The sequence below is a fragment of the Crinia signifera genome, chromosome 2 (genome assembly GCF_055691185.1).
Source record: "Crinia signifera chromosome 2, ASM5569118v1, whole genome shotgun sequence".
Lineage (NCBI taxonomy): Eukaryota > Metazoa > Chordata > Amphibia > Anura > Myobatrachidae > Crinia > Crinia signifera.
Window position 1 is genome coordinate 202,578,660 of NC_139218.1, and position 27,725 is coordinate 202,606,384.

The 27,725-nt window shown below is 39.2% G+C and overlaps 1 protein-coding gene across 1 annotated transcript in view; it reads right to left on the minus strand.

Annotated features, from left to right (window-relative positions):
- The window catches only part of EPHA10 (EPH receptor A10), a 545,244-nt gene that overhangs the window by 132,891 nt on the left and 384,628 nt on the right, over positions 1 to 27,725 (minus strand). Inside the window, exon 7 of the mRNA XM_083173569.1 lies at positions 946 to 1,111. Within this exon, the coding sequence (XP_083029695.1) occupies positions 946 to 1,111 (166 nt within the window). The remainder of the gene's footprint in view (positions 1 to 945; positions 1,112 to 27,725) is intronic.

The following is a 27,725-nucleotide window of genomic DNA, read 5'->3' on the forward strand; positions in this document are numbered from 1 at the left end:
TTATGTCAACTCATGGCCACTGGAGATGCAACTTTAGGATGCGGGACTGGTAACTATAGATATTTACTGCCTCATTAACAAAAAACCATTAGCACGAACCTTGAAATAATAAGTTGTGATCATTACACTAAGCATAGCTGTGCCTCTTAAACAGGTCTCAGTGAATTTTTCACTGATTCCACCCCCACAGTGTTCTACTAGTGGTCCACATGTCCTCTTTTAAGGGGCTGCAACCTTGCTCAGATTAATACATGAGACTTGCCACCAATACAAAGACCAGCGCTCTTGTATGACCTTGTGTCCCCCCCCTTCTCAAATTGGGTATTTGTTGCAGCAGGGAAGGGGGTGCTGGGGAATGCGGGAGACATGCCCACCTTCCCAGTGGGGGTGGGAGTGGGACCAGATTTTCAGAAGCCTCCTGGACATTCCGGGAGGGTAGGCAAGTATACATATAGGATACTGCAAATGTGCAAAAAGTTCTGAAAGTCCTTACGATGCATGCTTTTTCATGAGTGTACAATGAGATTGCTCATTGGTATGTTATAGGCCTGTTATTTATATGGCATTGAGGTGTCTGAATGCGGCTTCATATCCAAATATAGATCTGCAGCTGCCGAGGCTGTGTTTAGAAGAATTTCTGAAGGAGACACAATGTTGATAGTGCACACAATGGTGGAATATTAACAATTAAACCTAAGTATCTCGTGGTTTACACAGTCTGGTGCACATGAATCCACACAGGGTAGGCTGAACCCTGCATTTCTATATTATCCCAGCCGCAAGCCCTAGAAATAAAAACACTATAGCGATTACAACTGCGACTACCTCTAAATCGGAACCATGATGCAGGGTTACCACACCATCCCTTAAACCAAGACACTCATGAATTGCACAGGTTATCTAGCAGTAAAGAACTCCAGCAGTACCTTACATGAAATAACTTACATTCTCCTAATGTTTCCACTTCAATGCTCGGACTATAGCTTCCATAATCCTGTGATGATGAGGATGTGCGGATTTGGAAGACATAAACTGTCCCAGGCTTCAGGTTATGAACAGTTACTGCTGTCAAAGTTGTTTTCAATGTGGAGTAACTTTGGTCTCTTTGGTCCTAGAGGAGAACAAATAGTACACATTAAACCCTCTTTTAACCCCTGAATATAGCCCTAAATGTGTTATCTTCACTGTTCTGTAAGCACTTCTGCAGCTGGATACACAATACAGCAACAGCTGCAGGTCAACCTCATTTCTTTAAAAGAAAAATCCCTTTTTATTAAGGGATAGCAGAAATCTGTTATCTCAGGGCAAATGAATTTCAGGTTATACTTTATTTTTTCCTTTTTTGATTAGGAGATATGGAACGATCTGTAAGAAAGCAAAGAACTGTAAGGGTGTTATCTAGTGCTGTAATCAGCTATACCAAAATGAAAAGTACTAAACCAAGAAGATTTTTTTTCTTAAAGTAAATGAATCTACCTGAGATGCATCTGGTTTTATACATTTGCACATCCTGAGCATCATATCAGTTTTTAAAAGCAGACTATGGTTATTAAGATAGTTCCACTCCATAGTCAGCAGGAAAATAGGGTCCCTTGATAGTAGCCTTTTAAGGTATGTCAACCACAAATGACATTTCTAGCTTATATGTACAGTACATAAAACTTAGAAGGTTGAAGCTAAATAATAGACTCTTCTTTCACTTTCCTTTCAGCTTAAAGATACAGTTATTTTCGAATGTTGATCTCAATGCATCCCTGACATCAACCCCCCTCCAACCACCCCTAAAAAACGTAGATACTGCAAGTTTTTATTAGCTCCTAATTACTAAATTGTACTCATCTGCTACTCCATGTCCCTAAAGCCAACTGAATTTTTTTCAGGTCCTCTCTTATTTACACCCCCTACTTTGAAAAAGGCTGCAGAGGGGAGATGTGAGCCAAATTGTTGCCTCCTGGTTACACAGATGGATGTTTCCTTTGCAGTGCCATACATCCCAATTTTTAGGCCAACCTCTGATGAAACGACTGTGAAAAATGACAGTATAGAGCAATTTCTGTCACTCTTGACAGAACCATGAAAAAGTGATCCCCCCCCCCACACACCCCCTTGAACCTTTCCTAGGTTGGCTATTTAACATTGTATTGAAACTTTGACAAAACAAACAAAGACACTTGAAAGAAAGATAGTTACTATATTTGGAAATCGGTGTATGTGGGTCAGTGTGAGATTGTAGCATGTAATGCCCACCAGGGAATGCATTGGTAAGGCTCCAAGTGGTGTGTCCAGCTAGAAGTCCAGGTGCTGTAACAAATATATGGGTGTGGAAAATAGATGGACAATGTTATGGTCGCCTATTCACTAGGCTGACACAAAATGGCCGACAGGCATATGGTCAACATTGACAAAAGGATGAAAGGTTCAAAGGTCGACATAAATATTGTCAACAAATTCTCAACACTTTATTGTTTTTTTTTTGAGACAGATGACATTTTCATGTTATGTAACCACCATCATTACAAACATGGGCTTGCTTCATTCACCATGCTTCAGACAAGGTGGCACACTCTGCTTGACAGTGGTTGCTATTCCCATTATATATCCACATGGGTACTAAATCAAGCAAAAGTGAGATCTGTCACACATTGGAAACCATTTGTATATTAACCAATTGTTATGTCAACCTTTTGACCTGTTAACCTTTTGTACCAATTGACCTATGCATGTCAATCATATCATGTTGACTTATACATTGTTAATTTACAATCAGAAAACCCAAATACTGTACATTAGGAACAGTCCTTTTCAATAACATTGCTCTCCCTAGGCCATGGAGTATATTGCTGGACACTGTTGCTTGTATGGGCTGGAACATTTTGTTTATGTTGGGTGGTGAAGTAAGCACATTGCAGATTATAGTCTAATAGTTAATGTTGGATTGTTAATTTCAGGAATTCCAGGAACCTACAGGCATAGGGAAGGAAGGGGTTAGGGCACAGGAGGATAAGGTACTTAAAAGCATGTGTCAAGTATCCCACTCTCCTGTGCTTTGTGTATTTCCAACCAATTCACTACAGCTACATACAGATGTAGCAGCCTTGTCTGGTTTCCACTATGTAGTAGGCTTGTCATGCATGGTGTAATAATAATTGTTTGTATAATTGTTAGTATATATAAACGTAAAATATAATTATCAAAAATACCACAATTACAGACAAAATAAGAACATTACAAGTAAACCTTCAGTGTACTGTATTTTCTTATCAAGAAATTACATTGTATTTTAAGAAGCAGAATACTAAAATAATAAATTATTATTCTTTTCCTTCTTTTTCTTTTTAAACTTTTTCTACATAAAGTTTGTTGGTTTGTTTTCAATCTGCAAGAGTATGACTTTCACGAATGACCCACTCCTGTACCAGCTGGCTAAGTATTTCCCTTCCAAAATATTAAAATGTATTGATCTGCTTCGTGTTCTTAATCATGCTCAGTGATAATCATAGCAGATAAATACTCTACAGGAATAATCAGCCAGGTATTTTGCAGATTGTCTGATCATAGCCTGTAAAGCATAGCAAATGGAGCCTTGAGAATCATTTAGTCTTTTTATATGGTGCATGTGAGAATTCACCTCCCTCTCTTTCCCATTTCGTAGCTGATCTCCTGCCAGAGTCAGGGAATGCATAATTTTAATTAAATTATCTCTTAGTTAATAGAAATGGGTAATTAATAACATAGTCTTTGTCACAATGTCCACTGATGAGGATACATTTGCAACTTTCTAAAATTATTTTAAATATTAATCTTTAACAGCTATCCTCAGGAGGGAAGCGCAATTTAATTGGATGTCCAACACTACTACTATTTCCGCTCTGTGCCTTTTCATGTACTTTACTTCAACAGGAACTTTTTCTATTGCATTGACAACTTATTAATGATGATGATGACCTTGAAACCTGTAGTTTCTATGTTTTTATCACTAAATTAAAAGTATCTACAGTACATAGTAAGCTGCAACATAAAATGATCAAGGTAAACAAAATATAAATATGGAAAAATAGCCTGGTAGTTGTCAATCTACGGAGGAAATTCAACAGTCCAAATAATACTGTTAAGTGTAATGCCATCAGTGCTAAATGACTGTCAGTGGATCCGCTTTAACAATAATGCATTGTAGGACCCCTTTACACATGTTTAAATATGCTGGAGATGCCAGGTGGAGGATTTGAGTTCCATTTGGAATGAAGTATTTCGTATTGGAGATACAGTATGCTGACAGCACAATTAACTAATGTACAGTACTGTATATCTCTTTAGCCAGTAACCAATTTCTGAAAGGTACCTGGAATCTCCAGCATATTTCACCAGAGTAGATGTAGTCCATATCTGATCGGCCTATCCATAAATGTAATCATTTTGGGATACTATACAGTATCTAATCTTCTCATCAGTGTTCTCTAGGTACAGGTTCCCAATCTCTGTAGTCTTTTTCATTGATTGTCCAAAGGATTTGAAACTCTTAATTCAAATCCTTAATGCTGCACTATGCTTGGTAGCTTTATATTGGAAATGTCTAGAACATTTATCTCATCAGCAGATTTTTACTAACATCTAGCAATTTTTAAAAAATGTTCTGCCTATTTCCACAATAAATGTCATACATATATAAATGTCTGGTGTGATTGGCCTACTTATAATAATTTTGCAGCCAACAGATATGCAATATGTAGCTTTCAGATCTCTTCCACTAATATGCCCTACATTTATTTTTTAGAACCCTTTTGTATACTGTACCTCTAGCCTTATTTTCTGTAGATTTTTATTTTTCTCTAAGTAATCGTATGTTGTGAACTCCTTTACTGTATCTAACTGTTGCCATGTTTCTCCCTCACACACAAGAGGAGTGCTGTATACTGTATATATCAATGGCCACTTGTATGTACTGTAAACTGCTTTGCTGCCTGTGTTGTCTACAGTATGTTGATCATCCTATCTAGTTTTTTTCTATTTTTCGAGAAAATATTAAATATTAAATTATCCCTGTAACATATATAAATATATATTTATATATATATAGACATATATATATATATATATGCATATATATATATATGTCTATATATGTATATATATATATATATATATATATATGTGTGTGTATGTATGTGTGTGTGATGTGTTTGTGTGTGTATATATATATATATATATATATATATATATATATATATATATATATATATAGAGATAGAGGGTGGCACTCTCAGGCTTTCATTAAAGATAGACCTTCACAGGTATCAGGAAAGTAAACATGTTGATTTAATGATAACCTTCATCATCCTCATTCTATCCTGACAGAGGTTATCATTAAACCAAAACATTGATCATCTGATGCCTGTGTATGTCTGTCTTTAATGAATTCCTGAGAGTGCCGCCTTCTACCTTTAAATGATACTATTGCCACCGGAGGGCACCTGTCAGAATTGTGAATTTACAAACACTAGGAGTGCCGAGACCATTTCTATCTACCTACTGTATACTGTAAATATGTATATATATATATATATATATATATATATATATATAATGTAGACACCCGCCATGCTCATGCATAAAACTCAAACCCGGATTAAAAAGACATTATATTGCAGCCCGCCATAGAACAGTTCGACTTACTGCATCAAAAGGCCACCATTGACCATATTGCAGCCAGGATGACATTGGCTATATCTATAGGATTAAATCCTAATAAATTGCTTGTGTATGTTTACAAGGAGACCAAACTTGAAAAGTATGGAGTTTAAGCTTTTCTTTGCAAACAATGTACGTACAATTTAACATAATACTTTATTATTTATTTAGTAACAGTTTCTTATATAGCACACACATATTCCGCAGCGCTTTACAGAGTATAGTTGAACACTCACATCAGTCCCTGCCCCAGTGGAGTTTACAATCTATATTCCCTACCACATGTACATGTACACACAGACATTCTAGGGTTAATTTTTGTTGGAAGTCAATTGGCCTATCAGTATAATTTTGGATTGTGGGAGGAAACCCGAGTACCCAGAATAAACCCATGCAAACATGGGGAGAATATACAAACTTTGCACAGCTAGGGCCATGGTGGAAATTTAACCCATAACCTCAGCGCTTTGAGGCAGTAATGCTAACCATTACATCCTCTATGATGACCATACTATATGAGCACTTTGTGAGCCTGTGTCTTTTAGTACAGAACATATGACTTATAGTGTACCATATATTTACCTGCAGATAATAAGCAATGTGGATGAAGCATATATTCTTACTGCACCAATAACTGCTTGAACTGCCATCCTTATCCAGCAGTTAAGGACTCACTGTATTCAACAGACAGTTTAGTCAATAGGTAGCACACATATGCCACTGGTGTGATTGACAGGGAATGCCAAGCCAGATTGGAGGAGAGCAGGCTTCTCCGCACAAGACATGCCCATAGTGGCTACCATACCAACACATACAGTACCCACCAAAATAAATAATGGGAAGTATATAAACAACAAAACAATCAGATAAGGTTTTTAAATAATATTTATTTTTGTGTTCTAGGAACTTGGGGCCTGCTCTGTAAGTGTATAGTACTTAAAGTTAATATATCGAAGAAACAGCTGGTGTGCCATTAGCCTTCACTTTATTTTTAATAGGTAAATCATGAAAGGCCAAACAAGCCATCTACATGGCAAAACCAATGGACCAATTATCATATACAAGTATAATACATTTTAGATAGGTCACTGCTCCTGGAAATATGCAAACCAAATATGAATTGTTGCATTTACACTCTCTTTAAACCATTTTTAGTTTTAGGCAATACCACCCATTCAATTAACTTAGTGTGCTTTCTTGGATATTACTATTGATATTAACTCAGAAAGGAGTAAGTCATTCTTTAGAACAACATAGACAACATCTATTCACAAGCATACAGAGCCAAAAATAAAATCTTGGCTCCTAAGACAATAAACAAGCCACAATAATGTCAGAAGGGAAACAGCTTTTTATAATGAATAATACAAGCAGACAGCGAGCTGGAATGCAAAATAAATGCTTTATAGTAAATAAGGGGTGAAGGGATATTCCTTAAGATACAAATACAAACAGCAACATATTATTCTCCAACAAAGACTTTGCTTCTTTGCTTATTCGGACTGATTTGTAATCTGTTCAAATGCAGCATCCATAATTAATAGTATCTCACGGCCAACAAGATGTGACATCTTTCCAGCTCTGCTTGTAATTTATTTGGTGACCCTGGCAGAGGCAGGATGGGACCTCTCCCAAGTGAGAACTGATAAAACCAAAAGAGGTATGAGATTGCTTGTAATCTAGACAACCAAACATTGCTTGTATCATGCCCTATATCAAACCTGCACAAATGACTCTGATTGCTTCAACCACCAGAGCTGCCTACACTGCAACTTTGAATTTGAACCTTTAGAAGAGGTGAATTCCTAGAGTCCTGTTATTTATTGTCTCTCCTGCTGTGAAATTTGTTGGAAGCTTTAACAATGTAATGGGCATATGGGTGTAATATAAAATTGTATATTTTGGACAATATTCCTAAACTCCATTGGTAATTTATTTATTAGAACATGTAGCACGTAACGTGAATGTGCAAACAGTAAATTAGAAAATATGTAATCTGCTGGGACTTAAACTGAGGTTGGTAATTTTCTAGCATTTTCTTGCATATTGGTAACTGAAGGATACAGATAATACTGGGGGTCTATTTACAAGAATGTGGCAGTACAGATGTAGCCATGCTCATTGTTGTGAAATATGCAGTGATTGGTGTGAACCCTTTGCCACACTAGTGCATCTCATTTGCTTCTTTGGCTCATCAAAATGCATTGAGCATTAATGGCGTTGCACAACGATTCAGCGCCACGGCTGCAACATTCAGGCATGAGCAGCTGTGAAGCAGCAAAAAAGAAGTGTGCCAATATATGTAGTAGTAGTAGTAATAATAATAATAATAATAATAATAATAATAATAATAATAATAATAATTATATAGCACTTTTTCCAAAGCGGAATACTTTACATTTGTCTTAACAACACAAAATACAATACTAAGCTTAACAGTGGATATTAGTGAAATGATGAGTATACAGGTAAGTTTGGATCTGTTTTTGAAGGGTTCTAGAGTGAGGACTTCTCAACCTGCACAGAACAGAGTTGCTGCAGGTACCTTGGGCCTTGGTCATGTAGGGGTTTGAAAGTCAGACCTTGAAAATGATTGGCCGGTTAAGCCATTATTGAATGATTGTTATGTGGTTTCAATGGGGCTGGCTGGATACTAGCCTGCAGATGCATTTTATACCAGTTGCAAACTGCACAATTATTTTACTAGGAAACCTAGGTAGAGAGCATTGCAGTAGTCAAGGCATGATGATACAAATGCATGTATTGCTAGATAGGTCTTCTGTGGCGATATAGTGATTTTGGCTGTGTTACTCAGATGAGAGGGATGAGGATTGGACTGTGGCTGATACAGATGTGTCCTCTAGCGTAAATTTTTCATTTGCTGTCATGATGTACAGTAACTACACATGGCAGCAGCCTTGTGTTGTGGGAGTCAGTTCTCTCGTGTAACTTCAATGGTAGCTGGAGCGTGCATATGTATGGAACCCTCTATTCTGCAATTCGCTTGCAAGGGTATAAATTAATGCACCCATACCTAATGTTTAAGTGTTAAGCCATTATCAAGGAGATTGGGTAGTATGGATGGTGTAGTGGTTAGCATTACTATCTCACAGCACTGAGGTCATGGGCTCTATACCCACCATGGCGATAACTATGTGGAGTTTGTACATTCTCTCCGCACTTGAGTGGATTACCTCCAGGTACTCCGGTTTCCTCCCACATTCCAAAAATATACTTGTAGGTTATTTGGCTCATAACAAAATGTAACTCTAGTCTGAATGTGTGTGTGTACATGTGGTAGGTAATACAGATTGTAAGCTCCACTGAGGCAGGGACCGATGTGGATGTTCAACTATTTTCTGTAAAGTGCTGCAGAATATGTGTGCGCTATATAAGAAACTGTTTATAAATAAATAATAAAAAAATTCTGTACATGATCAGTGTTTTGTACTAGTTCTGAAACCTTCAAGTGTGACTTATGTTGATTAGTTATGCTCCAGTCTTGTCCTTTGACCTCAGGTAGACTGCTATTAAGGTTTTTTATTGGGTTCCCAGAACTGTTCTGATTTAACTTATATCAGCAATGTACCAATAAAATGTTGCAAATGGACTCATATGTGATATGAAATGTAACTAATAAAACAAGGACTGTTTGTATGTTGGCAGGAGTTTAAGTATTAATACTGCAGCTACTGTATCATAAACACTCCTCTCTGTTTAGTAGATAGTGATGTGTGTTGTTTCGTACAATATATTTTTGGGTGCGTAATAAAACATTGAATATATATCTATATGAGCCATAAATTTCAGTTGGATTTGGATCTCTAGAAGAACTGCAAATCTCTAGACTTTAGTTATCTATCTTTTTTTATTTTCTTTAATGAAACATATTGAGCCTCATTCAATTCTTAACTGCACATAGTCCATATGCATTCTTCTCTTGATTTTGCATATCTTAGACTTGTAAACCTTACACGTAGAGAGATAAGTATACAGATAGCATAGTAAGGTTATGATCACTTACAGTAGGTGCAACATGCATTCTTGGAATGCAACCTACAGTAATAAGATACTGATCTTTTTCTTAGGGGACACATATTTTTACACGTATGGTAGGTTTCATTTATAGCGAGCCATATAAAGGGTAGTGCAATTGGGGCTACTACCTAAAGTGCAAGGCTGAGGGGGTGGACTGGTTACTACCATGGAGAGAAACTTTAGGATGTAAATGTGCCTGTTACGATCTGGGGAGTAACTGAACGTCTCCAAGACTGTATGGTGGTGATGCCTCTAACCTCACTCTATTGGCCCTCCCTGACAGGTGGTTGTGGACTGCAGGATGCTAGGCTTCGCCTGTAGCCGCCACGGCTGAAAGGGTTAGTTAGGCCTGCCCAAGCTCCAGTGCAGCCAGGTGTTAGGTGGTGACAAGCCCACGACGACCGCCAGGGATAGGTCCAAGAGGACAATCTGACTAAACTAATCACCCCGACTAAAGAGGATAATGCAGAAGTACAAAACCCTGAAGTGACACAAGTATGGAAAATAATAATGAAAATACTGCGACTCCGTCGCAACCAAAACAACAAGCAAGTGACACTGTCGCAACCATACACCAGACAACCTCTTCACACACCTCTTTTAGCACAACTTAAAGGGGAACAACACCACATAAATAAACTGGAGGAATAATGCCCAACCTCCTTTTGGGCAACTGACATGCACCACAGTGCAACCTAACCATAGCCTAAGACTACTCACGACACCGGGCATAAGATGGAAGGTAGTGGTTCCCCGATGCTTGAGTGTCAGCAGGCTCACACAGGAAAGGTAGCAGCAGCACTTCCCAGGAAGAATCCTGCATAAGGCATGGGATGACTGGACTCAGACTGCAGCAGGACAAGACAATCAAGACCAGGAAATGCAAACCAGGAAACAGGAACCTATCACCGGCTCTGCATTGCTGGGGAGAATGCCTTAAGAAGGACTCAGGTGATAAGCACACCTGTGACATCTCCAGCCAAGCTGCCAGCAGTAATAATGAGTTTATTATCCATCAGCCCAGTGAATAATCAAGTCTCCAGAAGATTTGAGCTGCAATGGCACAGCCTGACCACCGGAGGCCACCAATAGAGTCAAATGCCCAAACACAAACAGAACAGAACACAAAACAGACCTGAACCATACTAATGGTTCCTAACAGTACCCCCCCCCCCCCTCGAGAAGGGGTTACAAAACCCCTAGATCCAGGCTTATGAGGGAATTGTTAAAATAAACAAATTCTTCAACTTCGGGGCGTGCAGGTCTTGGTCTTTAACCCAGGACCTTTGTTCCGGTCCATAATCCTTCCAATGAACCAAGAATTGGAGATGACCCCTAGAAATTTTGGAATCTAACACTTTCTCCACCAGGAATTCTTGTTGTCCCTGCACCAAGATGGGTGCTCTTCCCTGTATTATTTTTCGGGGAAACCTTTTGGACACAAGAAAAGGAGTGAGCAATGGAAGAAGGTGAAGATGGCGAATTGGGATCCAGAGCATTACTACTGGGATAAAACCCCTGAACAGCATAAAAAGGGGAAACTTTAGAGGCTGAATGACACGCATTATTGTATGTGAATTCAGCCAAAGGGAGATGCTCGATACAATTATCCTGGAGCTTGGAGGCTTAGCAGCACAGATATTGTTTTAGGGACGGATTAAGTCTCTCGCTCTGACCATTTGATTGCGGATGATACCCAGATGTGAGACTGAGTTTGATCCCCAAAGACTTACAAAACATTTGCCAGAACTGAGCGATAAATTGGGGACCACGATCCGACACAATATCAGTCGGTAACCCATGCAATCTAAAAACATGGCGCACAAATAAGTCCACCAGTCCTCGGGCAGAAGGTAACTGGGGAAGTGCCACAAAATGTGCCATTTTGCTGAAACAGTCCATTACCACCCACACTACCTGATGACCCGACGATAAGGGTAATTCCAATAAAAAATCCATGGATATGTGAGACCATGGCCTCATGGGTATCTCCAAGGGTACAAGTTTACCCAGTGGCAAGGACCTGGGCACCTTATGTCGTGCACACTCTGGGCAGGATAATACGAACTCTTTGACATCTCTCGTCATACTGGACCACCATACTGAACGAGAAAGGAGTTTCTGCATTTTCCACACCCCCGGATGACCGGCGAGTTTGCTATCATGAAACTCCAAAAGAATATCACACCTCCAGCAAGAAGGGACAAACAGACAATTGACAGGCGTACCCTCAGGAGCTTGGTCCTGAACTTGTCTTAACTGCGTCTGACAATCCTGCAAGAGACCAGCATGAATTTTTTTTTAGCGGGGATGATACGTATCGCTGGGGACCGGACCTCCTGTGAGGCTACAAAACACCTTGATAAGGCATCTTGCCTTGACATTTTGGCCCCTGGTCTATACGTGATCACAAAATTAAAACGTGTGAAAACAATGCTCATCTCGCTTGTCGAGAATTTATCCGCTTGGCAGACTCTATGTACTGTAAATTCTTATGATCAGTGAGGATGGAAATCAAATGCTTGGCTCCCTCGAGCCAATGCCTCCAGTCCTCTAATGCGCAGTTCACGCCTAACAACTCCTTGTTGCCAATATCGTAGTTCGCTTCAGCCTGAGAGAATTTTCTCAACATAAAAGCACAAGGCTGCACCTCTCCTGAATCTGGGTCCTGTTGCGACAACTGCACCAACCCAAACCTCTGAGGCACCCACAACTACAATAAAAGGCAATTCTGGGTTGGGATGATGAAGAACCAGAGCTGTCACAAAGGCAATCTTGGGTGTCTAAAAAAACTGTTCAGCCTGAGGAGACCATCAGCTCCTTTTTTGGTGAGTGCAACAATGGGTGCCACTAGATCGGCGAAAGAGTGTATAAATCGAACCTTTGCATAGCCTTAAGGTTAGCTGGCCGTTCCCTGTCTAAAATGGCCTTCAACTTCTTGGGATCCATGGAAAACCCCTTGGGGGAGATGATATACCCTAAAAAGGCTCTGAGACGTGAAATTCGCATTTCTCCAACTTCGCATACAGTTTATTATGACGTAACTTCTGTAATACCTGACGAACATGATTATGATGGTCAGTTATGAATGAAGAAACCTTCCTAGGAATTCACGGAGGACATCATTGATAAAATCCCAGGAACTAACATCGTTGTGCTGTTGTGCTGGCCCAACAGCCATGACCCTATCCCTTTCTCGGTCTGCTCAACTGACATTTTGCAGACGGGATTCAATGCCCCACCTTCCATGGGTCAAGAAGGGGGTGTGGCCAAAACAATGCCTCCCTGTTCTTACTCTAAAAGGCATTCCAACAGAGACTATGGTGGCCCAAACATTTTACACTCTCCAAACATGGAAAAGTAACTTTGTGGATCCATGGGATTATGGTAACAGAAGACACCTGTGCTAATCTAGGTAAAACTAGAAGATAAAGAGTATGGTGGGGCAGGAATTTGGACCTACTCCCATGGAATTTTGACCTACTCATATTATAGAACCAAAGCCAATCAGGCATCAGATTAAGCACACAGGAAACATAATATTCCTTGAAGAGTTTTCAGTGTTAGAAGTGGCAATTACCATTTGAGCTTTCAGGTGCTAGGAGGCAGCTAGAGGCTTCTGATGTTGGATATAACATTTCTAACAGCCAAATTCCAGCAGCCAAAAGCCTGTCAAAAATTACATCTTATTCCTTATCTGATCCTACCGCCAATCTCTGTCTTCACAGCTCCCTCACCCCATACCAGCAAGTTTGAAACAAAACATTTTACTTTCACTTTACAGAATAATTTGGTCTATCGAATAGTCTCTTGTGGTCATTGATGGTACTTTACCTCAGAGGTGAGGAGTAGTTAGAAGTGGCAACAGGTGAGTGAAACGGGTAAGTGCTGAAGTCACTGGTCGGGAAACCAGAATAAAAATACAGCACTTAAGCGTCCAGCCTAACTGAAATTTGGTGACCACAAAGTCATCCAGGTGTAATAAAAAGGAAGTGGAGGAACGTAAAATGAGACCCGAAAAATTACATCTTTTGGGACAGAATATGCATGTAAATATTCAAAGCACAAAATGTATTATGCTATAAATTGAAGGCACTTATTTTACTGTTAATTCAAAGATTTTTATTTTGCTTATTAATTGTTACTGTGCGTATCAGAAGTAATACAAAGTTTTTACTTTACCTAAAAGAATCACGTTAAGAAGAACACTATCCAGAAGTGCAGATAACTGTGTACTCTGTAATACAGATTTTGCTGTCAAGTAATGCCTGCCTTATCCTCAACAGACTTCGAGGCATTACGGGAAGAAGAGGCATAACAAGCACTGCCTGGGCGTCAGAGATTATTATGATAGATTACACTGATCTTTAAAATCGTGTAAAACATTTATGGAAATATGCATTTTGCATTTTAATATAATAATCCAGTTTCCATCCAGGAAATCAATATATGTAGGATGGAATGCACATGAACAATTTGTAAACAAGATTAAAAAAAATAAAATCCGGCAGAAAAATCTGAAGAATAACTGTCTCTCTGCACTAGGGTAGGCTACATCTCAATAAACCAGACTGTGCGCTGGTGAGGAAATGCACTTACTGGGTGGAAACAGCTATATTATCATTCTCTAGCAAGTAGTGGGTGGATAACGCACATATCAGACAACAGAATAGCATAGTGATGATCCACAGTGCAAGCATAAATACAAGTACCCATCAGGATCATCCTAATTTAATAAATATAAATTTTCCTAGATCCTGCTGGCTATATTCTGTTTTATTTAGCAACAGCTGTCAGTTAATGTAAGCCATACATCATTTTCTGTTATTTATGCTTCATTGTGCATTTTCAGTCATGTCTCATATCCTGAGACAGAACCCAAAGACATTCAATGCAAGCAATTTCATCTGCATTTATAATTACAGGTTGAGTATCCCGTATCCAAAATGCTCGGGACCAGGAGAATTTTGGATAACGGATTATTCCGTATTTCGGAATATTTTAATATTTCAATGATGTATTTTGAAGTATCTTGCATTAATGCTGTATAAACACATAATATACACACAAATATATTTTATTACCACATAAAATACACACAAATATATTTTAATTGTTCAAAAAACAAGGTTTCAAAACGTGAAACAAAATGTGTGTACTATCTCAGCACTGAATTTGAATGCCAAGCAATCATTGTCTTGCACATATATAGTGCCAGTTACATATCATGTCCCCAGTGATGCTGTTACAAATGTCCCCAGTGAGTTTCTAGCAAAAAAAAATTTTTTTTTCACTTTCTGGAATGTCCGTATTTCGGAATAATTCGGATAACGGATATTCGGATACGGGATACTCGACCTGTATTATTATTATTATTTTTTACCAGGTAGGTAGGGAAGGGGTCCTGTTACTGCTTCCCGTTTGAAGATTTTAAGTGACAATGGGGCAGATGTATTCTAGTAAAGTGATAAAGTGGAAGGTGATAACACACCAGCCAATCAACTCCTTACTGTCAATTTACATACCGAGTTATACAAATGACAGTTAGGAGCTGATTGGCTGGTCCAAGTGTAATAAAAAGTGTATCATAACACTAGGATGCAGTGTCCTCTTTATCACTGCTCCGTGCCTAATAAATCTGCCATAATATGCTTGGATACCACTGTCCTTATCCATAATAATTTTTAATATGATCAACAGATGATGTTAGAGTAGTAGGCTATTATTCAAATATTAATATTATTTCATATAGACTCTGATGGAATGTGTGATAGAAACTATTGTGCCTGTATAACTAAAGGTGGCTAAACACTACTGCGAGAAGTCGCTGCAGTGTTTGGCCATCCGATCCCCCTTGAGCCTCCAGGGACCTTCCTAGGTGGCAGGATCACATACGATACATCGCATGTGGTCCTTCTGCATGTGATGTATTGCATCAGACCCCGTTCCCTGCCGCTGGGTGGGGATCGGCGTCAGAAGTCAAACAGAAGTCATGCAGGTGAGACCTCCAACTCCGATCTGATGCGCATCGAATCAGATGCAATGTGAACACATGGGATTTGGGCCAATTTCACCTGATTTATCATTCTGATCCATCGGAATAGGGTGAAATCGGTGCAAATCTCTTAAGTGTATGGGGGCCTTAATTCACACAATGGGTTAAGAAAGTAGGAAAAGTGCTGAACAATATGCTAATTTTACAGTTGTACTGTATATTGCTCAATAGTTTGCCAAAATTTGGAAATGTATTAGTTTTACTGTATAATGCATTGCTTTATTAGTTTACATTTCTATTTAGATGTGTGAGATTATTACCAATACTGCGTGAAGCTATAAATATATATATATATATACACAGTATATGATAGATGGATAAAGAGTTAATCAGCCTGTTCAGTGAGAAATAAAAGGCAGATACAGTGCATTACTATAATTTCTTGTAGAGGTATAGAAAATCCTGCCCGCAGCCAGCACAGCGGTAAGGTTTAGCCACAGCATGCTTTGGAATAGCAGGTTTTATGGGCACTTTTTAGTATGTTTTATGGTTTGTCAAAAGCTTTGCTCAGGATTTCATATAATCCTAAATTCATCTTGATCTCTGCCACCTCTGCCACCCTGCTAAGACTGAGGCTCGTGGGGTTATTGTGATATCATAAACCCCACTTAATCTCTGCCTTCAGTTCTATTTCCTACCACTTTATTTATCTGTGCTACAATGCAAAACATGACTTTGGTGAAGCAGTCCTTTTTTGCCCATTTTTATAATTAAGTTACTATCCATCTCCTGTTCAAATACACTTTATATTAGTCTTTTTTATTAAAGAGCAATGGAATTTGCTCCGCTACAGTATATAAGAAACTGTTAATAAATAAAATAAATATCAACAAATAAATTAAATAATTTAGTATCAAACTATTAAAACCTTTATCATTGAAACATTTAAGAATATCGTTTTACCATTATTATTATTATTATTCCATAATAGTGCAATGGGAAGTAAAAGATTGAAATCCCCGATGTTCGTGTTTTGCGCAAGCAGGAATGGGTGTTGTATGACACACCGACAGTCAGGATTCTGACAGTCATTTCTCTGACGTCGGAATCCCGACTGCATAGCAGGGGGAGTGCAATGAAGCCCCTTGTGGGCGTGCTGCGCTCGCCACCTATTTTATTCTCCCTCTATGGGGGTCGTGGACCCCCACGAGGGAGCAGTCGGGATTCCGGCGTCGGAGTAATGACTGTCAGAATGCCGACTGTCGGGGAGCCGTCCGGCACCCGCAGGAATATGCATGTGCAAACCCTGGGAGGGAACGTCATTGGCGAGTTTCACACTCGCCGTCAATTTGCTCCAGGAGGGGCGGGCAGGGGGAAGAAGCAGGGGAACGCCCAAGGATTTATGGGCATATCCATTAAAAATGTTGGGTGTACCCCTGCAGACGCAGGTACGTTGATGCCTGCTTGGGGTGGGCGGCTGACATCACATGATGTCAGCACCCGCCCTGATTTCGGTGGACAATGTTCAAATGAAACGGACGGAGAAAAAAATCATTCGCTGATGAGCGACCATTAAATGATTTTTCTTTTGTGTGGCCACATGTGAGGGGATGTGTAAGCATACACATCCACGCACATTCAAATCCAGAGATTCACGAGGCAGGCAAGGTGACGGACAGCGTTTACCTGTTCGCTAGGCTGCAGCCAAGTGAGTAGTTCTGAATAAGGCCCATATTTTGAATATATTTTTATATTAAGCAAAACATACATAATATACTGTTAGGGATTATAATTATATACAATTATTACCTCATATGATGCCTTAGGTTTTAAAATCAAGACTATATAATATAATGTTTGCTCACCAGCATACCCTACCATGTTAGGCATGACGGAGCATCTACAGCACAAAACAACTTCATTTATTTTTTACCCTTAACCCCACATCAGTATCCAGAGTTGTCAGAAAAGCCCTATTTTTTAAATATTTTTAGGTTTTCCTCAATGTAAAATGAGCTTGGGCTGGATGCCATTATAACAGGGGAGCCCCATCATGTGAGTTTCTCTCTATATAGTGTTGCCAGCCCAGTCTATAATAGTAAGGATTTTCTCATAGGTGCACCACCAGTCACTACCTGGAGGCAATAGCCCTGCACTGTTCCAGGAGTTATAGCCCATCTTTAAAATATGGTTTTAATTATAGACAAGAGACAGAGTGTAAAACATATAGGGGCTTATTTCTATGCCAGATGCATACCGGCCACGTTTCAGGTCCCAGTGCCTTAGGGCCGTCTTAACAGCAGTGTGGCCCCCTGGGCAAAGCAATGCACTGGGGCCCTTACCCATTCTCCCCTCTTAGGGGTGGGTGGTGCTATCAGCAGCAGCATTGATGTCCCACGGGTGGCAGGGGGTGCTCTATCTTCCATTCAACATGTAGGACCTGGAGCAGTAACTTCTGCTGATTACTCCTTTACTGCACAGGTGGTGGGAGGGTGAACACTAACGTCTGGAAGGGGGCACTGAGCTGAATGAAGGGTCCCTTATAAAAGACTTCCAGGGAGGTAGGGGGTGTTTTATACGCAGGGGAGGGTTATCCTTCAATAGTATAAAAACCTAGAGTCCCAACTTTCAGGAGGTGCTGGGAACTTGGGGATCAGGAGCCAGAGCAATCCATTGACAAAAATATAAAACTGTACACCAGACATTTGAAGCTGGAGCAGGGACCGGTTGCTTGAAGGCTGATATCTCTGGTTCTGGGCATGATAGAGACAAGCCGCTAGTGTAGACAGAAAGGGGAGAGTCCCAGCATTTGGAATATACTCTCAGAAAAACTCTCAGAGAAACAGAGAAACCTGAGAAATATGACTGGGAATTACAATTAACAGGTCGGATGTGGACTTCTGCTGTGAAGTTGGATATCTCCAGTTCCACAGGGCCGATTTTCAAAATTCTGGTATCCCTGGAAAAAGGGGATCCTCAGCTATCAGAATAGCACCTTGGGCCCCTGGGCAAGTGCCCATTAAGCACATACGAAAAGACAGCCCTGTAGTGCCTGCATGTGACACACAAAGGCCATATCTTTCCCCCACTGTTTGTATATGTATTCATTTAATCTCACCAGTGCATGACAAATGTATCAAGCTTCAGCAAATATTGGCCAAGGTAATGGAGTGCAATTTTTAGACATGTGCGAAAAACGCATGTTTACGGCAAATCGCACATGTGCGATATGTGGTAAAAAATTGCACGTTTTGCCAACTCATTGACAACATCAAAACTGCAAATGTAATAGGGTGCAATTTTTTTCAATTGCACCCTAAACATTAACAAAAATCACAAGAAAACGACATCTGCTTCTGGCAGATCAGTGAGATCTATACATGGTGCTGTCAAAAAAAGGGTTTAAAAGTAAAATAAATAAAAAGAAAGTCATGGTGTCGTCGTCACCATGCCTAACCAGCTCTGGCTCTTTTACCCGTATATATATATATATAAAATCAGCACAGCAGAAGGGCAGTGAGAAAGAAGCCCATTAATGTATTCTGCACATAACATTATAAACCATAAACAGTATCGCTTTGCATATTACATTAGCCTGCAAATTTTCAAAGAAACATCTTTAGGTTCATAATCAGAATAAGGTTGACACATGTTGTTACAAAAGAAGGAAAGTCAATGAACATACAGTATACTGTACATTTTCAAATATATAAATAAATACTGTGTTATGGTCTAATTGATCAGGTATCATATAGTAATTGAATACTATGAATAATAAAATAAGATGCAATGCCACTACAATTTTTTTAAAGTTCACTTATCAACGCACAAGATACAACTTTGCATAAGTACAGTATTCCCCAGAAACTATTGTTCTTTTCTATCAAGATTTAAACATACAGCCAGTCTGAATGACACAATGACACAGAGTCGTCCAGGGAAAAGTCTATACAGTATACAATGGCCTCCAGGCTAGCAAAAATCATTCATTTTTCCAGGAAATCCCAATTTATGACATCCATTTATTTCAAGAGAGGGAACATTTATCTTCTTATATCTACGTTAAAGAGATAACGGTTTCAGCAAATTGATTGTGAAGATACGTTTTCTGATCTTGTGCAATGACCTCACAAGCATCTCATTTTGTTGAATAATGTTTAAGAAGAACTCTGTTATAACTCTACACATATTAATCTGGCAATATTATACAGTAGTTCTTATAAGATGGTAAAATAATTAGCTTGACTAGAGACAACAATTAAACCTACAATCTAATTTGCTTTAACCCTTTGAGTGTCAACGTTGCCATGAGAGATTTTCAAAATATCCACTAAAATGCCAGCGTTGCTCATAGCGACTGTTCTTATATTTTTGAGGTGCAGTATTTAACTAAAGATGAATTCATTGACTTGGCTGTATTTGTACTTGGGTCCTAGATTTTTCCTCCTGGCCGGCCACTGAGTTCCGTGGCGGCTCCCAGTGGTGTTTCATCGCAGCATCGCTCCCGCAGCCTTGTAGGACCCCATCTGCTGTGCTATCGCTATGGGGGAGCCCACGGCCGCCAGCAACCACTGCCTGCTTCTGCAGGGGTGAGCCAATGCAAAGGCCCCTCTCCTTCCTCCTGACAGATGACGGCCACCTTGGTGCTCCCACCCCATCTCTTCCATTCCCACACCTCAGCAGCCATTGGAAAGTACCCTGATTTAAAGCCTCCAGAGTACACAACTAGTCACCCACCCACTGGCAGTGCCAGTCAATAGCGCACGGCAGGATGCAGTAGTGAACACAGTGCCGGTGCTGGGCTGGCAGCTGTCACCACGAACCTGTAATCCTTCATAGCAACAAGCATGAAATCCCCTTGGCAGAGCATGTTATCACCTGCATCAACAAGCATGTAATCCCATGTGGCAAGGAGCATGAAACCCCCTTGGCATCGAACATGAAGCCCCTGGCATCAAGCATGAAGCCCCTGGCATTGAGAAAGAATCTCCTAGCAATGAGCATGTTGGTAAGTGGCACTTATATTGCATAATATGTATTGGGCATCACCGGTGTGTGGTGTCATGTGTAATAGGCATTAAGGGGTGTGGCACCATGTGTAATGGGCATTATGGTGTGTGGCATCATGTGTAATGGGCGTTACGGTGTGTGGTGTCATGTGTAATGGGCATTAGTGTGTGGTGTCATGTGTAATGGGTATTACGGTGTATGGCATCAGGTGTAATGGGCATTATGGTGTGTGGCGTCATGTGTAATGGACAATACAATGTAAATTTTTGCAGCATGCAATTTCCCTATTTCTTGTGTATGGCAGGAATGATTAATTTTGTAGCCCACATACATAAATAAGTCACCTATTTAGTTTGCATTGATGCCCAGTAGGCGGTGATAGACATGCCGAGTAGGTGATAATGACACGCCCCTCCAGTGGTGCATGCCCTAAGAAAATGGTCTGCGCATGCCTATGCATACTGTATATCAAATTTATCAGCACAGTCTCCTCTCTTGTCCCGGTTGTGTTGTGACTAAGATGAACCTTTCTGAAAAACAGATGCCCGATGCTAGGAAATTTTCATGCAACCTGGTGTTCCTAATGTGGCTGTGTGGCTTAACTGCAGAGAAGATGTACAGTATGAGGACACATTTATATGTGAGGGTACCACACTTAGCACATAAAGCCCACATTTAAACACCCTTTAAACACAGCGCTGACACAGATAAGGAAAACGATGCCTTAAAATCACACATTTATTAAAAGGGAATGTAAACACCATACATGCTTGGAAGGTAACACAGCACAATTACTAAAGGGCTGAAAATAATCCTAAAAGTTCCCAGTCGAGTCCCCAAAACTCATCAGAGGAGGTTACTGTGTGACTTGGAAAAATCGACGTCGAAGCCGGAGTCACACTCCCTCCCTGAAAACGCCTGGTCACGCCTGCATATTTACTATAGATTGTAAGCTTGCGAGCAGGGCCCTCCTACATTTTGACTGTCTGTAAATACCCTGTTTTGTTTCACTGTCTGCTATTGTAAAGCGCAACGGAATATGCTGCGCTATATAAAAAACTGTTAATAAATAAATAAATAAATACTAAGATTTCCAGAAAACAGTTGATTAGCCCCCACAAACGCCAGCTTCCTTTCAGTAGAGTTGTGTTGGGTTTACAATGAAAAGAGTTGCTGTTTGGCCTCGCACATACATACTGCGATCCGTGCAAGGGTCATAGCTGTGTGAAGTATAATATGGTATAAGGGGCATTACTGTGTGTGGCATAACATGGTGTAAGGTGCACTACTGTTTGGGGTATAAGAAGATACAGTATAAGGGGCCCCTAATGATAAAAGTGGCATTACAGGGTATGGCATAACATATAAGATGCATTAAGGTGTGTGGCATAATGTGAAATGTAATTTTGTTTGTGGCATAATGTGTAATGGTAATTACTATAGGGAGGAAAAATGACAAATGTGGTGGCCAATGACAGGGGTTGTAGGGTGTAAAACTATGGCGTAAGGTAGTTTGTTCATGCAAGACCATGACCCTTGCAGTGATGGATGCCAAGCACATTGTTTGCAAATATTTCTTACAGATAGAGAAAAAGTATATGGCTCTAAGCGCTGAATGGTGTTTGCCAAACAAATGATACACCTGAAGGTGATATACAAATAGAGTGATACAGTTACCACCTTGAGGGATTAAGTTTCAAATAATATTTGCTTGTCCAATAGCTCTATAAATATAAAAGAGAGCAAAAATAGTGCAGCATGTCTTAAACATATAACAATTTAATGGGATTTTGCACTTACAAACATGGACATAAATAAAGCATTCAAAGGTTTCTCCAAGGCAAAGCAGCAACAATCCAGTGAGTCCCAGATGGAATTAGGGCAGCAGTTCTTGGTCCGGACCAAGGGGTTGCTATCACCAGGAAGCAGCAGAGTCACCAAGGAGTCCAACAAATAAAACACGGAGGCACACTTAACGCGTTTCTGAACTTCAGTTCCTTCATCAGAAGTGTGCTGGATAAACCTCCTGAACGTGTATATATAGCAAAAGTACATCTGTGTGTAATTAGCGTTAACTTCCTGGCCAGGTCTCCGTGGCCGGAAGTCAAATGATCTTTCACATAAACAATAAACCTGATAGGATAAAATCCGGTCATGTGGTTGCACTGCCTGCGTCATCCGACATGGCTGTGCGTTCCACGCAGCCGGAGACGCTTGCAGATCATATGTAGGACAGAATGGGTATAGTTTCATGGTCACATGACCGCGCGATGTGTCATCGCTAATGGCTGTGCGTTCCACACAGCCCTGACACAGCGCGGAAGGGGGCAGATTTAAATGGCTGTGCGTTTCACAGCATTACGCTGTGTGACACGCACAGTCACAGCCACAAACCATCGGAGCCAGCCACACGACCTGCAGATATAGAGAAGAGAAATATAATCATGCAGAATTGGTTATAATTGCAGAGCTTTTTAGTTCTCCGTATAATGGTGATTATCTAATCTTAAAGTGCACATAGTTATTGTGCAAATCCATGCATTAATGTGCAAAAAACGCTGTCTATCACAAAAGTGCATAGTGTCTACAAGAAAAAGATTCACCAAATGTAAGAAAGATATTTCACATATAAAAAACACCCAAACAATAAATTTTATAAAAACAGGATAAAAAGGTATTAAAAAGAGTAAGAAATAATGGTGGATTTTAAAAGTTATTCATGTTAAAAAATGCTTCAGCTCAAAATCTATATTTAGACCATTGGGTACAATGGTATTAAGGCGGTGAATCCAACGCATCTCTGTTTGTGCTAATCTTTTGTCAATATCTTTGGTCCGCCATCTTGGGGTTACTGCTTGGATCCCCCAAAAGTTGATTAAAAAACATTCATTACTTTTATGATGTGTCTTAAAATGAGCCGAAACACTATGCGTCAAAAGACCTTTTCTAATGTTATAGATGTGTTCCGCTAGGCGGACCTTTAATTGGCGCGAGGTTTTGCCTACATAAAATAATCCGCAGGCACATTCCAAGACATAAATAATATTTTTTGAATGACATGTTATGAAGTCTTCAATTTTATACTCATTGCCTTTAACTTTAAAATTCACCATTTTTCTTTCAGAGGATTTTACAGATTTGCACATAAGGCAGCTTCCACAGCGGTGGAACCCTCTAGTTCTATCACTTTGTCTTTTGTTTACATCTATAGAACTTCTAACCAAGTGGTCCTTTAACGATTTTGCTTTTCGATAAACGAAAGAGGGTTTAGATGGTAATAGGGTCCCTAATATTGGATCCTGTTTTAGAAGGTGCCAGTTACGTTTAAACACTTGTTCTATTTTTTTATGTGAATCATTATATTTTGAGATAAAGGCCCATTGGTGTTGCGTACTTTCTTTTTTCGCATTTGGGCTTTTTTCTTTTAAAAGTTTGTCTCTATCTATTTCGTTTACTTTTTCTCTTACTTTGATTAAAGTGTCTTGTGCATATCCTTTAGCTAAAAAACGTTCAGTGACCTCTTCGAGTTGTTCTTCACAGATAGTTTTATCAGAACAGTTCCTCTTGATGCGTATAAATTGGCTATATGGAATGCCGCTTAGCCAATTCCTATGATGAGCACTATTTATATCTATGAAACTGTTCGAATCTGTTGGTTTCCTGAATGTTTTTGTCATCATAGTACCATCCTCTATAAAAAACATCAAATCTAAAAACGAAACTTCACTTTTACTAATATTAAAACTAAAATTAATGTTAAAAGAGTTTGTGTTAAGATATTGACAGAATGTGGTAAGACTTTCTTCACTACCACGCCATATAAAAAACACGTCATCTATGTAACGTACCCAGGACACCAGATTTGCCCCCATTTGGCCGTCGGGCCAGATTGTAAGATCCTCCCAGTATGCCATATATAAATTCGCGTAGCTGGGGGCAAATCTGGTGCCCATTGCTGTCCCTATACACTGTATATAAAAGGAGCCATCAAAATAAAAATAATTATTTGATATTAAAAGAAACGTCAACCTCACTAAAAAAGAGTTTGAAACTTTAAAAACACTCAAAGATGACAGTGATGTCATTGTAAAACCTGCAGATAAGGGGGGGGGGGGTAGTTTTAATGAAAAAAGACACATATATGAAGGAAATAGAAAAACAATTAAAAACAGGAAATACATACAAAAAATTAAAAGCAGATCCGACTGCAAGAATTGCTAAAGCACTGCTCACTTTAACCACCGATGCCAGAGATTTGAACGTAATTACAAAGAATGAATATGAATTTTTGAATATAAAGGAACCATCAATCCCTACCATCTATGTACTTCCTAAAGTACATAAGGACCCGATAAACCCTCCAGGTAGGCCTATTATTTCAGGCTGCAATAGCCTAACTAGTAATCTCTCGGCCATAATAGATCACTATTTGCAGCCCATGGTGGTCAAAACAAAAGCTTATCTGAAAGATACTGGTGATGTGCTACGCAAAATATCCAGTTATAAGTGGTCTGAAAATGATTTTATTTGCAGTGCCGATGTTAGCACTTTATATACCATTATTGATAAGGAAAAGGGTATAGAGGCAGTCACATATTTTTTATCATTATCTTCATACAGTGTTGACTTGCAAAAATTCATTTTAGATGGTATCGATTTTATCTTATCAAATAATTATTTTTATTTTGATGGCTCCTTTTATATACAGTGTATAGGGACAGCAATGGGCACCAGATTTGCCCCCAGCTACGCGAATTTATATATGGCATACTGGGAGGATCTTACAATCTGGCCCGACGGCCAAATGGGGGCAAATCTGGTGTCCTGGGTACGTTACATAGATGACGTGTTTTTTATATGGCGTGGTAGTGAAGAAAGTCTTACCACATTCTGTCAATATCTTAACACAAACTCTTTTAACATTAATTTTAGTTTTAATATTAGTAAAAGTGAAGTTTCGTTTTTAGATTTGATGTTTTTTATAGAGGATGGTACTATGATGACAAAAACATTCAGGAAACCAACAGATTCGAACAGTTTCATAGATATAAATAGTGCTCATCATAGGAATTGGCTAAGCGGCATTCCATATAGCCAATTTATACGCATCAAGAGGAACTGTTCTGATAAAACTATCTGTGAAGAACAACTCGAAGAGGTCACTGAACGTTTTTTAGCTAAAGGATATGCACAAGACACTTTAATCAAAGTAAGAGAAAAAGTAAACGAAATAGATAGAGACAAACTTTTAAAAGAAAAAAGCCCAAATGCGAAAAAAGAAAGTACGCAACACCAATGGGCCTTTATCTCAAAATATAATGATTCACATAAAAAAATAGAACAAGTGTTTAAACGTAACTGGCACCTTCTAAAACAGGATCCAATATTAGGGACCCTATTACCATCTAAACCCTCTTTCGTTTATCGAAAAGCAAAATCGTTAAAGGACCACTTGGTTAGAAGTTCTATAGATGTAAACAAAAGACAAAGTGATAGAACTAGAGGGTTCCACCGCTGTGGAAGCTGCCTTATGTGCAAATCTGTAAAATCCTCTGAAAGAAAAATGGTGAATTTTAAAGTTAAAGGCAATGAGTATAAAATTGAAGACTTCATAACATGTCATTCAAAAAATATTATTTATGTCTTGGAATGTGCCTGCGGATTATTTTATGTAGGCAAAACCTCGCGCCAATTAAAGGTCCGCCTAGCGGAACACATCTATAACATTAGAAAAGGTCTTTTGACGCATAGTGTTTCGGCTCATTTTAAGACACATCATAAAAGTAATGAATGTTTTTTAATCAACTTTTGGGGGATCCAAGCAGTAACCCCAAGATGGCGGACCAAAGATATTGACAAAAGATTAGCACAAACAGAGATGCGTTGGATTCACCACCTTAATACCATTGTACCCAATGGTCTAAATATAGATTTTGAGCTGAAGCATTTTTTAACATGAATAACTTTTAAAATCCACCATTATTTCTTACTCTTTTTAATACCTTTTTATCCTGTTTTTATAAAATTTATTGTTTGGGTGTTTTTTATATGTGAAATATCTTTCTTACATTTGGTGAATCTTTTTCTTGTAGACACTATGCACTTTTGTGATAGACAGCGTTTTTTGCACATTAATGCATGGATTTGCACAATAACTATGTGCACTTTAAGATTAGATAATCACCATTATACGGAGAACTAAAAAGCTCTGCAATTATAACCAATTCTGCATGATTATATTTCTCTTCTCTATATCTGCAGGTCGTGTGGCTGGCTCCGATGGTTTGTGGCTGTGACTGTGCGTGTCACACAGCGTAATGCTGTGAAACGCACAGCCATTTAAATCTGCCCCCTTCCGCGCTGTGTCAGGGCTGTGTGGAACGCACAGCCATTAGCGATGACACATCGCGCGGTCATGTGACCATGAAACTATACCCATTCTGTCCATTCTGAAAATACGGCAATTCGTATTCGTATTGATAGCACATCAATACGAATACGAATTGCCGTATTTTCAGGATAGTAAATGTCAAAAATAAGTGTATTTCTGGATACAAATACACCTATTTTTTTACAAATTTCCTTTACTAAATTTCCCCCATTGTCTAATTACCTCCCTGCTTAACCCTCACAACATATATACAAATAGGTTAAAAGGATGCACATCAATGTTGATGAGCCATTGTCATCTGATAAGGGGTACATTTACTAAAGCTTCTAAAAATAAAAAGAGGTGATGTTGCTCATATTCTGTCTATCATTTTGTAGGTTGCAATATAGAAATGATAGACAGAATCACCTCTTTTAATTTTTCTAAGCTTTAGTAAATTTACTTCTTACAGTTACATATATAGGGACAGATGCACTAAGCTTCAAAAGTAATAAAATAAAGAGTGATAAACAGCCAGCCAATCAGCTCCTGTCTGACATTTTTTAGGAGCTGATTGGCTGACTGTTTATCACTCTCCATTTTATCACTTTTGAAGCTTAGTGCATC